The sequence below is a fragment of the Macrotis lagotis genome, chromosome X (assembly GCF_037893015.1).
Source record: "Macrotis lagotis isolate mMagLag1 chromosome X, bilby.v1.9.chrom.fasta, whole genome shotgun sequence".
Lineage (NCBI taxonomy): Eukaryota > Metazoa > Chordata > Mammalia > Peramelemorphia > Peramelidae > Macrotis > Macrotis lagotis.
In genome coordinates, this window is record NC_133666.1 from 669824011 (window position 1) to 669839467 (window position 15457).

A 15457-nucleotide genomic window follows, 5' to 3' on the forward strand; every position below is an offset into this window, starting at 1 on the left:
CTGAGAGGCTCGCCTCCTTTCTTCAAACCCCAACTAAAATCCCATCTCTTACTCTCTCAACCTTCTCACTTCTAGGGTCTTCTCTCTCTGTGAATTATTTCCTACTTATCCTAAACATGGCTTGTTTGTACATAGTTATTTTTCTTGTTGTCTCCCCTATTAGACTGAAAGTTCCTTGAGGACAGGGACTGTCACTTGCCTTTCTTTGTATCCCTAGTGTTTAACATAGCTTCTGAAATCCAGTAGGCACTTAATAGATGCTTATTGACTGGTTCAAACATCTATAAAAATGGGGATAACCATTTGAGTCACTTGCTTCACTGGATGGCTTTGGAAATAAAATGTCATGACGGATGTCATCGCCTATCCAATTTCCACTGTGATCAAAAGTGGATGGTCAGAATTTTCTGGGATGTAGTGCCCCAGGTTCAATGTTCAACTTCCCTCTCTTTAGCTTCTAATAATGGGACTCACCTGGACACCCACTTTTGATTTCAGGGTCACAAAGCATGCAGGTGTCTCAGTATCCACAGTCCATCTCCAGATGCAGACTTTCTTTAAGGGAAGGTAACAAAGAGAGGAGTGAGAGTTTTCTAAAGTAAGCTGTAAGCTTGGTCCCAAGATGACTCTAATGGCTAACATGGTGCCTCATGGTGCCAGGACACCATGCCCAACCAGCACTCCATCATTAGAGAAGATGGGGGGCACCAGAAGGGAAGCATCTTCTGAACATCAGACAGGCAGATTCAGGGCTGCCCATCCAGAGAAGCTGGGATGAGAGAGGTCTTTACTAAGAGACCAGGCATATCCTTTACCTGACACGTTGCGTCGTCAATTGTCACTAAAAACTTGGCATCATTTGTCATTGCCATGGCTTTAATTCCATTTCCTTCTGGACAGATGTTGAATATGGTGCGTACAGGAATACTGCAAAGTAATAGAGATGCTGGAGCTTCCCAAAGGCATAAGCACGTGTCATTTTTTTCACAAGGGCAGGGTGTGACCATGGCTGTGACTTCTCCATTCTCCTAGTCCAACACTTATGTCTCTGACCAAGCTGGACCTTACAGTTAGCCATCCCATTGCTGTCTTCTATGTCACTTTGGATCCCTTACCCCACCGTTATATTCCTACAACCCTCCATCACCCTGACTATCAAACCTGGGTCAGCCCCCCCCACCAAGTTTTCCCTGGTCTTTGGCTGGCTGATGAACATTGCTGGCCAAAGTCTGACCATTACCAATTTACTCATTTCTTCTGGGCCCTCACTCTGCCTTGACAAGAATTTCATCCATGCTTTGAATATACCCTATCCAATAAACATAGTTATCCTAAATCATCTTTATACTTGCCAGATTCTAAGCATTCCTCTTATTTCCCTGAATTTCAGCAAATGGCCTTCCTTATCTCCTCTACGAATCCATTTTTTTTGGTGCAAATATCACCCCTACTTCATGGTGACGGGTTGTCTCCACCTCTTTCCTCATGTCTCTCAATTGGAGTTCTTCCTTTAGCCTCCATTCTCTATTAGACCCTGCCCTTTTTCCTCCTCTAGTGATTCCCACCTCATTCTGCTTTCCCGCCTACTCCTCTATCTCCCTATGTGCCCCAGTCCCCCTGCTCATCAGTGCTGCCCCAGCACTTGGCATTCTCTTCCCTGCCCCGCACTCTTTCTCTAAAGCCCAACTCAGGTATACCCCACTCTGCAGGTTCTTCCTTGCCTGTCCCAGCCAGCAGTCACTGCTGGCTATGCCCCTGTGGAATGTCTCCATTTCTCAACAAGACTGTAAGCTCCTTGAGGGTGGCACTTCTTTCTATCTTTGTATCCACATAGTTCTGGCTGATGATGGTGGTGGTATATTTCCTTTCATTTATTTATGTAAGGGACAAATGGGGTCATCTTTCCAATCTGCTGGACTGGGGCACTCCTTGAAAGCCAAGCCTTCCCATTGGGCTTCATTTTGGGCCTCTTGCTAAAAAAAGTTCTGGTTGGCTCCTATGTCTTTGTCACTAAAGACTGTGTCAAAGATGACTGACAACAAGCAAGAAGAAGAGCTCCCTGAATGGACCTCCTCCCCTTTTGAATTTGGAGTTTAGAACTCTCCTATGACAGCTCACTATGTGAGTACCTGAGGTGGGGCTGGGCTGCCTCTTCGGCTCTGCTTCTTTCTATAAACCTGTGCAATCCTGATATTTCTAGCCGGGGCAGCTATCCCACTTAGGTCAGGAATTCTGGGATGCTAAGTGGCAGGAGGAGGGGCTTCCTGCACTTGTACCCTTCTCTGAAGGGAGAGATGACCACTCCCAAGAGGGTCAGATAAACCCTGGCCAGCCCAAAGAGATGGACCTCAAGTTGCTGCTTAGACAACAGAGATCAAAGATGAAGGTGAAACCTGGTCAAGAGTCCCACAAGTCTTCTAAGTCTTTGACTCCCCAGTCAATAAAGTAGGAGTTGTTGTTTGTAAAAGTTATATTGTGCCATAAGATTTCATGGAAGGGATGGTTTTAGAAAAAAACTGGGAATACTCAGAATAACTGATGCAAAGTAAAGTTAGCAGAACCAGGAAAGCTATGTACAGAGACAAAAATATTGTAAATTGTTACAATAAATCAACTGTGAAAGGCTTACAAACATTGATCTTGCAATTCCAAAGGATGCATGATAAAAAAATGCTATCCCACCTCCAGATAGAGAGTTGATGGACTCAAAATGCATGCTGAAGCATGATTTTCTCTTTCTTTTATTTGGTTTTATTTTGGAATATGGCTAATGTAGAATATGCTTTCTCTGATTTCATGCATATAATCAATTTTGCATTTTTTTGATTTCTCAAGAGGGAAAGGGATAGAGAAAGGGAAAACTGAATAACTAAAAATAAAATGAATTTTTTAAAAAGTTATCATTCAGGTTTTAATTTTTTAACAATGCCTACTTATGAGTTTTTGTGTTTGTTTCTTTTGTGGTAGAAGAAACACATAATTGTCTTATACTTGGTATCTATTACTTTTATATTGAGTAACTTTTCTTGAAGGAACCTAGTTTATTTTTGAGGAGAACCTGGACATGAAAAAAACCTAAGCTTTAAAAGATTATCCCCAAAACTCCAAGGTTGGGGTACAACGAGTCAGACTGCAAGAAAAACAACTAAACTTGTGCTCTGTCTCTATGTATGTGTCTCTGTCTCTTTCTGGGACCAGACTCCACAAAGACTCAGCATGGTCCCTTTTTCTTAAGCCCTGCTGTGATTAGTCTAATGAAGAGTCTGGCTCTTGGATGACAGATTCAGACTTGCTGCTTTTCCAGAATGGTCAGACCTTCCATCCACCCCCACCCCCATCCAACTCCACCCCCCACATTAAATAAGTGTTTGACTGACATGACCTTAGTGACTTCAAGGTTACCCTCCCACCAGGAGAAGGCATCAGGAGAGGGCTTTAGTGTGATCCTATCTTTTACCCAGGGGAAAAGCATGTAGAATCTCAGGAATTTTTCTGATTTAATTTAGTTTTCATGGCTTCAAAAAGATGAACTGAGAAATATACTTCTATGGAAAAAGGAATTCAAGGAACTTATTGCTTATTATTAAAGCCCTTGTGTGAAATAACTCAAGTAACTATATAAACAAATGAATAAAAATAGTTTTTACTTTGAACAACAGTTCTGAGAATTTAGTGTAAGTGGGGGAAAATGGAACTAAAAGATAAGAAATCAAACAAGAATATCTTATACAGAAAAATGTCTTTTGAATCAAAAGTATTTGACAAATTTGATTTTTTTTAAAGCAGGAAGCAAAAACAGAAGCAAAATAAGATGCATGGAAAATTCTAAAGAGTGAAAAAAATTTAATTTTAGTGTTTGACAATTCAAACCCTATTTGTATTCATTTTTTTCTTTGGCCTCCTTTGATGGCACTAAGGTAACAGAATTATTTTTAAACAGAAAAAGAAGCCTGACCTTGTCCTAATGATTGATTCAAAGGATTTGCTGATTTAAGGATTTTTTTTTAAATCCCTTTTAAATGGAAAAACTGAGCACAGGTTATTCCTCTGGTCCTCACTGGGTGATCAGCTAGGATTCTCTTGGCAATAGGAAAATGGAATGTACAGAAATATTGTTTATTTAATATTATACATACCAGTGATAACAACAGGAAAGAAGATAAAAAATATTAAATTCCAAGCCTACCCTGAGAAGCTATCCCATATAATCACCAGGCATTGGGGGCCTTTGTCAGCTGTTGAAATCCACCTTCTGTTTTCACTCACACTCATACAAGTGATCACGTTACTGTGGCCCTATTGAGATAAGAGAAAAGCATCCCCTGAAACCCAAAGGCTAGGACCTACCCTATACCTGAACAGTGTAGGGAACTGCTTATAGGTCAGATGGGGTTCAAAACATCTTCTTTATTACCTTTTGCTGATTGGTACTTCTGTAGATACTCATTATTTCTTCTACTAGAATGGAAGTTACTGGAGGGAGGGGACTGTTGCATTTTTGTCTCTGAATTCTCATTACTTAGCACAGTGACTAGCAGAGAGGAAGAGCTTCATAAATGCCTATTGATTAAGTAGCTGACAAACGCTATTGATGAGTTGAGCCTAGAACTGAACCGGAGAAGAGCAATCGAGCTTGCCTTAGGATAGTTGGAAAAGTTCTTTAAATGATGCCAATGTCTCTCTGGGACAACGTCTCATCTTTTAATACTGATATTTAATTTACTAGGAATAATAAATGGCCATTAATTAGAGAAATGCAAATTAAAACAACCCTGAGGTACCATCACATATCCATCAGATTGGTTAATAAGACAGAAAAGGAAAATAACAAATGCTAGAAGGGATATGGAAAAACTGGGACATTAGTGCCTTGTTGATGGAATTTTGAATTAGACCAAGTATTCTGGAGAATTTGGAACTAGATCCAAAGGGCTAAAAAACTGTGCATATACCCTTTGACACAGTTATACCATACTACTAAGGTCTGAATCCCAAAGAGATAAAAAAAAAAGAAGGTTCTGTTTATACCAAAATATTTAGAGTGGCCCTTTTTTTGTGATGACCAAGAATTAAAAATCAAGGGAACTTCCATCACTCGAATGGTTGAACAAACTGTGGTACATGATTGTGATTATTACTGTGTATGAGTATTACTGTGCTGTAAGAAGTCACAAACAGGATGATTTCTGAAAAACCTGGGAAGATTTATATGAATTCATGCAAAAGCTGAAGTGAACAGAACCAGGAGAACATTGTACACAGAATAGCAACATTGCACTGGTGATCAGCTGTGGAAAGACTTAACTACTCTGATCAAGACAATGATCCTAGACAATTCCAAAGGACTCATGGTAAAAAATGCCATCCTCCTCCAGAGAGATAACTGATGAACTCTGAATGAAGATTGAAGCATCCTTTTCTCTCTTTCCCTTCTTTGGTCTGTTTTTCTTTTTGCAACATGACTAATTTTGAAATGTGTTTTCAATGACTTCATGTGCATAATTGATATCAAACTGCTTGCCTATGGGGTGGTGAGGGCTGGAGGAAATTTGTAACTCAAATTTGTTTTTATTTAATGTTCAAAGAATTGTACATGTAATTGGGAAATATTTAATGAAAACATAATCATTAGTAGTAACTTATGTTTATTGAGCTCTTTAAGATTTGCAAAGCCCAGACACCTTAGGAAGAGACCCCATTTTACAGATGAGGAAATTGAGGCACTGCGAAGTTAAGTGACTGGTGGGGCCTGAGGGGAGGGATTGTCACAAAACTAACATGCTGAAGGGGAGTTAGAATTCAAGTAGTTCGACTCCCAATGAGCGGCTTGCACATCCCTGCCAGGCTCGGCTTCTAAGTTAGAAGGGTATCTGACAGCATTTCAAGTCTCACGTCAATGTCCCCCGGTCTGCCCCGGGGCAGCACTCCCCCACGGGCCACAAGGCCGCTGAACTCCGGGATCTAAAGCGCCCCCTTTCTGAGCTCATTCCTTAGTCCATCCCAGCCCCCGGGCCCGGCCCCCAGCCCAGCCCCGCCCCCAGCCCGGCCCGGCCCCGGCCCCCAGCCCGGCCCCCAGCCCAGCCTCCAGCCCCAGCCCGGCCCGGCCCCGGCCCCAGCCCGGCCCCCAGCCCAGCCCAGCCCAGCTCCGCCCCCAGCCCAGCCCGGCCCCGGCCCCCAGCCCAGCCTCCAGCCCCGGCCCCAGCCCGGCCCCCAGCCCAGCCCAGCCCAGCTCCGCCCCCAGCCCGGCCCGGCCCCGGCCCCAGCCCAGCCCAGCCCAGCTCCGCCCCCAGCCCGGCCCGGCCCCGGCCCCAGCCCGGCCCGGCCCCGGGGCCCACCTGCAGGTGGCGCTGGCAGTTCCGCAGCGCGTCGTAGAGCACGGCCGTGTGCGCCGCGGCGTAGAGCAGGAGGCGCGGCTTCTGGTTGCGCAGGTTGTAGACGGGCAGCGCGCTGTTCCAGCCGTAGCACCAGGCCAGGCTCTGCGGGAGGGGACCGGCACCGGTCAGGCCCGGCCCCGCCCCGCCCCCAGCACCCGGACAGGCGGGATTCGAACCCAGATCCTCCCGAAGCTCAGCCCAGCCCGCCGGCGAACGCCTGGGGTGCGCCGCTGGGGGCAGCGCCCGGCCTTCTCGCACAACACGCCCGGGCACCGTCGCCCCGAACCCCGAACCCCGAACCCCGGGGGCAGCCCCCGGGCCCGACCGCAAGCGGGAGCCTCGAGCCGGGCCGGGAAGGGAAGGCCGGGCTCCCGGGGCGAGCCGGGCATTCAGGGGCGCACAGGAGGCCTACAGGGCTGACAGGGCCAGGGGCGCGGGGTCCAGTTAAACGAGGCCAAACCGAGCCTGCCTAAAGGTGCCAGAGGCCAGAGGGTGCCAGAGAAATGGGCATCCAGGCCCCTGCCCCGCCAACCCATAAAAGCAGGGCACTGCAAACTCGGTCAGACTGGGTGCTTTCAATGGTTTGACTTCTGTTTTTTACAAAGGAGGGCTCTTTGGTGAGGGAAGAATGAATAAGTGACAGTGGTAAAAGAACCACAAGAAATCCAGAAATGTTAAAAAAAATAACATGCTTAATATTTTGGAGCTAACCCAGTCACTGTTTGAGTCATCAAAGAGTGGGGCTGGCCAGGCCGGAGGCAGCTGCATCTCCGAAGGTTCCTGGTCTTCACAGAACTTTGGGAGCCGACGGAGGCCTCCAGCACGGTCTCTCAAGGCTAATGACTTGTTGTAACCAGTAAGCACATGGGACGCTTTTGTTCCCTGCATCTTTCCATCAGTTGTGTGCCTAGGACAATGAGGCCTGCTACAGAACATCATTTGAAAAAGTCGCTTCCTCCCCTTTACGTTTACATCAGAGAGAACCTGGAGGAGCACCAGGGCCCAAGATGACAGAGGAGAAAGTAGAGCACTGACCCTGATGTACAGGAGTGGTTTCCTCCTAATTAAATGGGCATTTTGTCTAGTTGTCTATTTGTATCATTTCATCTTGGTCTATCTTCAGAGCTTAGCACAGTGCCTGCTATACTATAGGTGGTTAATAAATGCTGTCTAATTAATCAAACAATCTCCAGACATAGCACTAGGAGCTGACCAATGCAAAAAGGGAAAAGCTGGGCCCTGCCCTCAAGGAGCTTATGTTCTAAGGAGGGGAGAGACAAGGTGCAGACCAATCTATACAAAGCAAGCCAGAGTTGGGGTAATAGGGGATAGTCTGCAGAGAGAAGGGAAGGGCGGGGGGCCTGGGGAAGGTTTCTTGGAGAAGGCAGGACTTGGTTGGGACCTGAAGTTAGCTGGGGAGTCAGCAACCGGGAAAGCACTGCAAGGATGGGGAACAGCAAGGAAGTCTGTGTCACTAGATCAAAGAGGCCACGCCAGAGAGTAAGACATAAGAAGCCTGGAAAACAAGGAGGGGCAGGTGATGAAAGTAAATGAAGGCCAAATTGTGCATCTTGTATGGGATCCTGGAAGCAATAGGGAGCCCTCAGAGTTTACTGAGTGGGGAGAGCAAGGGTGGAGTGACATGTGTTTTAAGAAAATTGATTTAGCAGCTGAATTGAGGATGGACTGAAGTGGGGAGAGAGCTGAAGCACACAGATCCACCAGCAGCCTATTGCAATAGTCCAGGTGATGAGAGGCTGCACCTTGGGGTGATATCAGAGGAGAGAAGGGGGAATATTTAGGACTTGTGGCAGAGGAGAAATAGACAGGTCTTGGCAACAGCTTGGATATAGGGGTTGAGAGATAGTGAGGCATCTAGGATGACTCCTACATTGTGAGTCTGAGGGAGGAGAGGATCAAGAACAAGAGTGTTGTCTTCTATAGTAACAGGGAAGATGTGGGCAAGGTTTATGGGGAAAGACAATTAGGTTCCCTTTGGCCATTTAAGATCTCTATTGAGTGTTCAGTTTAAGATGTCTGAAAAGCAACTGGAGATGGCAAAACTGGAGGTCAACAAAAAAACTGCAATAGGATAGGCAGATTTGAGAATCATCAGCAAAGTAATGGGAAATTAAATCCATGGGAACTGATAAGATCACCAAGTGAAATCAGGTAGAGGGAGAAGAGAAGAAAGTACAGGAAGAGCCCTGTGCTACAAAAAATATCCTATGGGAATGTTCTACAAGGAATGATGTTCTATAAGGAATAATAAATATGAAGATTTTAAAGAAATATTGAAAGATTAATAAAATCACTAAATTATGTAAATGAATGCATCTTTTTAAATAGTATCAAAACAGATAAAAATTATAATCTTTTATTTGTTAAAAGAATGGGTTTATGCTTTATGAGTTAAAGCTGCATGAAGATTTTTTTTGTTTTTTCTAGATTTTAGACTAGAATTTTTTTTTTGTTTTCTAGATTTTTAAGAAGACTCATTCTATTACATGGTTTTACTTAACCATCTCCCCCCCACCCCCCCAAGATGACACTGGGCAGGATGCAAGTGGAAATAAGATATGTTAAAACAAATTGAAGAAAAGAAATTTAATAAAAAGTAGAGACATGCTGAAGAAGAAAAAAAAGACAAAACCAGTTGCTGCCCAAGATGGAGCCGCGCTCTTTATTAGAGTACTGGGCAGCTAGGTGGCACAGGGAAGAGTGTTCCAGGTCTGGAATCAGGAAGGTTCATTTTCCTGAGTTCAATTCTGGCCTCAGACCCTCACTAGAAATGTGTGACCCAGGGCAAGTCATTTAACCTTAGTGACTTCAGTTTCCTCATCTGGAGAATGTCCTGGAGAAGGAAACGTTGAACCATTCCAGGATCTTTGTCAAGAAAACCCAAATGGATTACAAAAAGTCAGACACAACGGAACACCTCCACCAACCATACTAATTTATCTCTTGATTAAATCAAGGTCTTTTTCCTCTGAGCTCTTGCTACAAGTGATAATTGTTAAATACAGACTATCTTGTATTATTTTTTTCCAACAGTTACAGCTAAGTTAGACTTTTTCCACTACAATAAAAATTCTATGGAGAGAGGGAAGAGGATCATGACTTCAAGTTTTTATAGGTCTCACAATGGCCAACATGGGGCTACATAAATCATTGCTCCACAAACTACTTGCTTAAGGAGCCATCTACTGTATTCAATATGGAATCCACTCACTGAACTTCTATCAATGTTTGACAAATTGCCTTTCCTAGGTGTGACTGTGACTATTCAGAGATTAAATAAGGTTAAGTCCTTGCACATCCCATTTTTTAAAAACATTCATTTAGATTAGATCTGTTCAGTGACCCCCCACAGAAGTCATTACACATAGAGAGACTAATTCTTCTCTCCTCCACTCTCAGCTCTGGATTCCATCTGCTTATTTCTATCCTTTCTATTTAGACCTTCTCTTGCGTAGGTGTGAGCGATAGACTCATAGGATCATAATTGTCTCAAGTGGCACCTTCCAGGAACAGAATCATTTAACATCTGATTTCCCTTTAAAAAACCCTTTCTACATATCTTAAAATTTGACTGTTCTTTTTGGTACTTGCTAATCTTTTAAAGAATTTTTAAAGATTAAAACTTCAGACTTATGCAGGCTTCTGGAAAACTGGCTGAGCAAATATCAAAGCTCCCTAAACAGTTCTTGGCTGCCATCAGTTATCCACACTTGCTGTTACAAATTCAGAGTAAAGGTGAAGTTACATGTCAAGTGGCTTATTCACACTATGCTTTTCACTGACATCCAACAGCTTAATTTATACTAATAATCCTCTTCTACTCTGTTGCAAATACAGGAGAGGATACATGTGCATTTCTTCCATCAATATTTCTCAACTAAAGAACATGGGATCTGTAAAATATATTTCTTGTTGAAAACATTTTTTTAGCTCAATCCATAATAAAAATAGATTTTACTATATTTGACCCTCAAAAGACTCCACTCCATCAATTTGGAATTTCCTTTTTTGTTTCTATAATTGAAATGGGAGCCATTGTTGCATCACGTAACTATGGGAATAATGAGTTTGTTTCTTATATAAGAAATGACAGTTATATTCTTTGGGAATGAGGCATGGCAATTCAAAGGATAAAAATAAAAATGTTGAGACTAGAGAGAGCTTAAGGGAACTTGGCAAATGGGACACTGGAAATTTTTAGCTATTCTAAGAAACTAAGCATCCAGGCCATCTGGTGGAAGACTGTTGAAATTACTGGTTTTCTCACTGGAAAGACTACATGCCACATTGCCTATGACATGAAACCACTTCTAACTGGTCCAGGACGAACTCAGATTAAAGGCTTACATCTTGCAGTTCAGTCATTTCAGTTGTGTCTGACACTCTGTGACCTCATTAAAGGTTTTCTTGGCAAAAGATACTGGCATGTTTTTGCCATTTCCTTCTCCAGCTCATTTTCTAGAGGAGGAATAAACAGGGTTAAATGACTTGCCCAGAGTCACACAGCTAGGAAACCTATAATCTCAATGAGCTTCCCTTTTCATCAGACTAGTAAGAAAATTGATAGAAACTTGAAACTCCACTCCCAGGATTCTGTCAAGGCTATAAGAAGAGAGAAGGTGTCATTCTTTTTAAGTTTTCATTTAGGGGAGTTTTATTGGTATCAAACTACCGCTAAAATCTTTCAACGTGTACGACTCTTTAGTCATGGTCTTTTATAGGTGAAATGGGCCCCGGTCCTAGAAATAAACAATTTCATTTTTCAGGATTTTCAGAACTGTTAGCAGATGGAGGAAGGAAAATCTCCAACTCTGTTTCCTTCTCTGGGTGAATGAGAATATTTTTATTCCTAACAGATGGCTCCTCCCTGGAATATTTTCAGACTTGGCACTGGCAGTTGCTTTTCAAAAAAGCTTGATGCATTTCAACAGTTTTCAGTATTGTTCGATTTTTTGCTTTTCATTAGACCAACTTTCTTTCAAACCACAATGACAGTAATAGAAATGACAGAAGAAAAGAAGGGAAAGGAAGTGAATAGGAAAGAGGCTGTCAAAAGTGAGAGAAGTGTCACAATTCACAAGCAACAGAAAATCAGAATAAAGAACTCTCATAAAATAGCATATCCAGGAAAAGGACAAACTCTATGGAGAATTTCTATTTGTTGAAATTGTTGTAATACTGACACATTTCAGAGTCTGTCACACTATGCCCATGCCCAGCACTTTAAATGGGCTTTAAAAATGGAAGCCAAATAGTATCATAAAGCCTAAGATTAAAATTACTGTTCTGTTATGAAAACTTTGGCCTTAAAATATGCATATGATTCTTACAAAATTATACTGACAAATCACTGTTACTTACCAGGGGATAAATTTTTTCTTTCTCCGTCTTTTTTTTAAATAGTCCATCTTCTTCAGAGTGGTACAATAATGATTCCTGTGGCGGTGGTGCTGCTTCTCCAGAGGAGGAAGGTTCCTCTTCTTCAAGCTGCTCCTCTTCTTCTTCTTCTTCTTCTTCACCTTCTTCAGGAAGAACGTCATCCTCATAAACTCGGATGGAGGGTTTCTTTACAGCAGATAAGCCTTCAGCACCAACAAGAATCTCAAGAGTCGATTCAGGAGTTGCCTGAGGACCCTGTTCACTTGATTCTTCAAAAGTTTTACTTAGTCTTTCACTTTCTTCTGTTTCTGCAGACTGTTCACTTAAAATTTCCTTTTTATCATTAAAAAAAGAAATGGTAATTCAAAATACAATTTTCACTTTGAAGGAAGTAAAAACCCCGTGGCCTTCTGTATTATAATTCTATCCCTTTTATAAATGCAGCCAGCACCAATAAGATGATTTCTTTGTCATTGGACCATTTGGATTGACTGCTAAAAATTCAATAAAGATTTTGATCCCCAGCATGGAGGACAGTTGGAGTGCCCTTGACCTGTCTCATAAGAAGCTTAGCTATTGCCCATAGGTAGGAAGGATGAGATTGGCATGGGACCACCTTCCCAATAAAGTGTCTTGGAAACAGTTGCTACAGGGCTGAGGAAGCTGTTCTAAACTGCTCCAAGTACCTGGTTCCTTACTTTGGCCCAGACTTTGTAAACATCAGAAATTAACTCATTATTTTGCCCTTTTTAGGGGCAGCAGGGTTGCACAATGGAGTGGGGGAGGGGCTAGAATCAGGAAGATCTGAGTTCAAATCCTGTCTCAGATATTTCCTAGTTGTGCGACCTTGGACAAATCGATTAACCTCTGCTTGCCTTAGTTTCCTCATCTGTAAGATTTTTATTTCAAAAATAAACTCGTAATTTAAAAGACTGAGTAACTCTCCACTATGCTGGCTAGGTACTGCTGTGAATCTGACTTACAAAGGAGTCAGGCTATGCACTGGCTTCCATCTTGAATCATTTCAGTCGTGTCTGACTCTTTGTGACCCCACTGGAGGTTTTTACTTGGTAAAGATACTGATGTATTTTTGTCATTTCCTTCTCTAGCTCATTTTTTCAGATGAGGAATAAACAAGGTTAAGTAACTTGCCCAGAGTCACACAACTAGGAAATATCTGGGGTATGTGTCAGCATTGCAACAATTTCCCTTTCTGGAAAGGGCAACTAAGAGATAATCCAATGGGGAAGCTTATTAGATGGATATGGTTATTCAGTAGAGGCTGAATAGTGCTTCCACAGAGAAAGAGAAGAGGGCCTCAGAAACTCAAAGGAGAAAGCAGCCAGCATAGAACACTGGCAGTTTCGAAGGCAAAAGTTGGGGAGGGATGTTGGTCCTCCCTCAGAATGATTCTTGTCTGGTTAGAAATGTTTTCTTAGCCAGTGGTGGCACAAGAATCTGTTGGCAATTGAGCCTGTGTAGTTGGATTTTTCCAATTTCCTTTGATATTTTGCTTAATTAGATCTGTTTTGAATTAATGTGTTCCCTGGTTTAGTGTAGTAAGAGGGGAACAAAAGAACAGAGGCATTTACCACCTGCTTAGCCAGTGTATCCTGGAGACAGCCAGATCATGGCATCAGTCATATAACTAGACCCTCCCCCCCCAATATGTCTCGTTTCCTGCTACGAGAATGTGAATTCGTTGAGGGCAAGGAATGCCTCATTTGGTACCATGCTGGCACCAAGTAAGCTGGCATTTGTGAGAGTCTTTCATTCATTCATTCATAAGTTTGGGGCACACAAGCTGTAGTTTTGAATAGATACTTGACATGTTTTTCAGATGGGTATAGATGTAGCCAGGAGGCACTTCAATATTTTTTTTTTCCTGAAGGCCTTACTTTTCCAGGTCTACAAATGACCTCAGAGAAAGATACAGCATAGAAAGAAAAAGCTATGGCTCCCAGCCTGCCTTCTCTGACATGGTAGGAATGCTGTGGAACACACCATGATCACACAGTCTGATAAAGAATTCATAGGTTAATTAAGTTTTCTTCTTCCTTATTGGATTGTTTTTTTTTTTTTTTTTTAACAAGAGATGGCTGTCTGGCAGATAGGAGTAAGGATACAATGGAAATTGAAGATGACGTAAAAACAAAATAAATTATTTAATTAAATAATTTTTTAAAATGCTGGACAATCAGGAAGCATCCCAGCTAGGCCTTAGGAAAGAGGAACAATGGGGATATTCACCTTAACTCACCTAGAAGTTGACAATGGAATAAGGTGGCCCTGTCATCCCTCTCTGCTCCTGAGCTGCAGTGGGTCTCCAGGAAATTTTTCAACACATGGTGGCTCTCTCTTTTTTTTTTGGCAAGGCAGTGGGGTTGAGTGACTTGCCCAAGGTCACACAGCTAGGTAATCATTAAGTGTCTGAGGCTGGATTTGAACTCAGGGTCAGTGCTTTCTATCCACTGTACCACCTAGCTGCCCCAATGGCTCTCTTCTGAGAGCAGGTGACCACCAGTCTGTCTGAGGGGCAAAAATAACCCACCTTAGAAACTCAACAGGTCAGAGCACCAATGCTGAGTAGCAAGAAGCTGCAGCTCATGAGTGGTCACTACACTTCCAGTCTGAGCAAAGCAAGAAGAGACCCAATGTCAAAGAAAAAGGAAAAAAAAATTTCAAACAGGGCAAGGAAAAAAAGATGATTACTGAAATGCCCTAAGAGGTTCTTTACAAAATGGGATGTTCACTTAAAATTTCCTTTTTATCATTAAAAAAAAAAAGAAATGGTAATTCAAAGTACAATCCTCACTTTGAAGGACTCAGAAATAATAACAAAAATGAGTAGCCTGAAGCCATTCTAACCCTCCTGCTGAAGAGCAGTGACCCCCCCCCCATCCACTCCTCTGGTTTAGCCACTGGAACCCTGCCTCCGTTTCTGAGGGAGCAGTTGGGGGGGTGGGGGTCAAGAGGTAAAGGGCAAGATGGAATTGACTGATCTTGTTTCTCCCCTCTCCTGTCTCAGTTAGTGCTACTCCCAAATTGAGGTGCCAAATAACAGGAAAGGAGAAAGATGCTGACTATGGAGTCAGCTCTGAGTCCTTTCTATATTCTTGAGTTTATAAAGGAAACCTGTTCTCTATCTGAAGTCTCCTGGGCTTGAATGCTGGTAAAGGGAACAGATGGTCACCCTCTGGGTGATGCCATACACTTACATCTTCAGGTGAGTACATGAGATCAGAAAAATCAAGAGAGGCAAGAGGTTCCTCAGAGTAACATAAGATTACAATTTAACATAAATATGATCCATAGAAACAAATGTTTTAAGAGATATGAGTTGGAAGAGTTTACTTGCAAGATGGGCTTCATGGAGGGAGCCCTTCAGGAAGGGCTTCAGGAGGAATATTTATATTTTGTTTTTACATCATCTTCAATTTCTGAGCTGAGCCCAGGGAGGCAGAGTGGAGGGAATATGGAGGACAGAAAGCTCAGCCCAGGAAAGGACATTAACAAAGGCAAAGCCATAATGTATTTGGCATGAATGGGAAGAACAATTTGGCTAAAGAACCGAGATTCAAAATTGGAAAGGGAAGATAATGGTAGACTGGAAAATCTCAATTCTGACTTTGCACTGGCATTTGATTCTGTAGACAATGGGGATCCAGCTGCTAAAGATTTTG

At 42.7% G+C, this 15457-nt stretch overlaps 1 protein-coding gene across 2 annotated transcripts in view; it reads right to left on the minus strand.

Moving 5' to 3' along the window:
* The window catches only part of CFAP251 (cilia and flagella associated protein 251), an 82695-nt gene that overhangs the window by 58333 nt on the left and 8905 nt on the right, over nucleotides 1–15457 (minus strand). Inside the window, exons 3-7 of one of the 2 annotated variants that reach the window (XM_074205563.1) lie at nucleotides 11757–12107; nucleotides 6336–6476; nucleotides 4187–4296; nucleotides 816–927; nucleotides 475–555 (exon numbers count right to left, since the gene is read on the minus strand). In XM_074205563.1, the coding sequence (XP_074061664.1) occupies nucleotides 475–555; nucleotides 816–927; nucleotides 4187–4296; nucleotides 6336–6476; nucleotides 11757–12107 (795 nt within the window). The remainder of the gene's footprint in view (nucleotides 1–474; nucleotides 556–815; nucleotides 928–4186; nucleotides 4297–6335; nucleotides 6477–11756; nucleotides 12108–15457) is intronic. The other variant, XM_074205564.1, reaches the window with a different exon arrangement.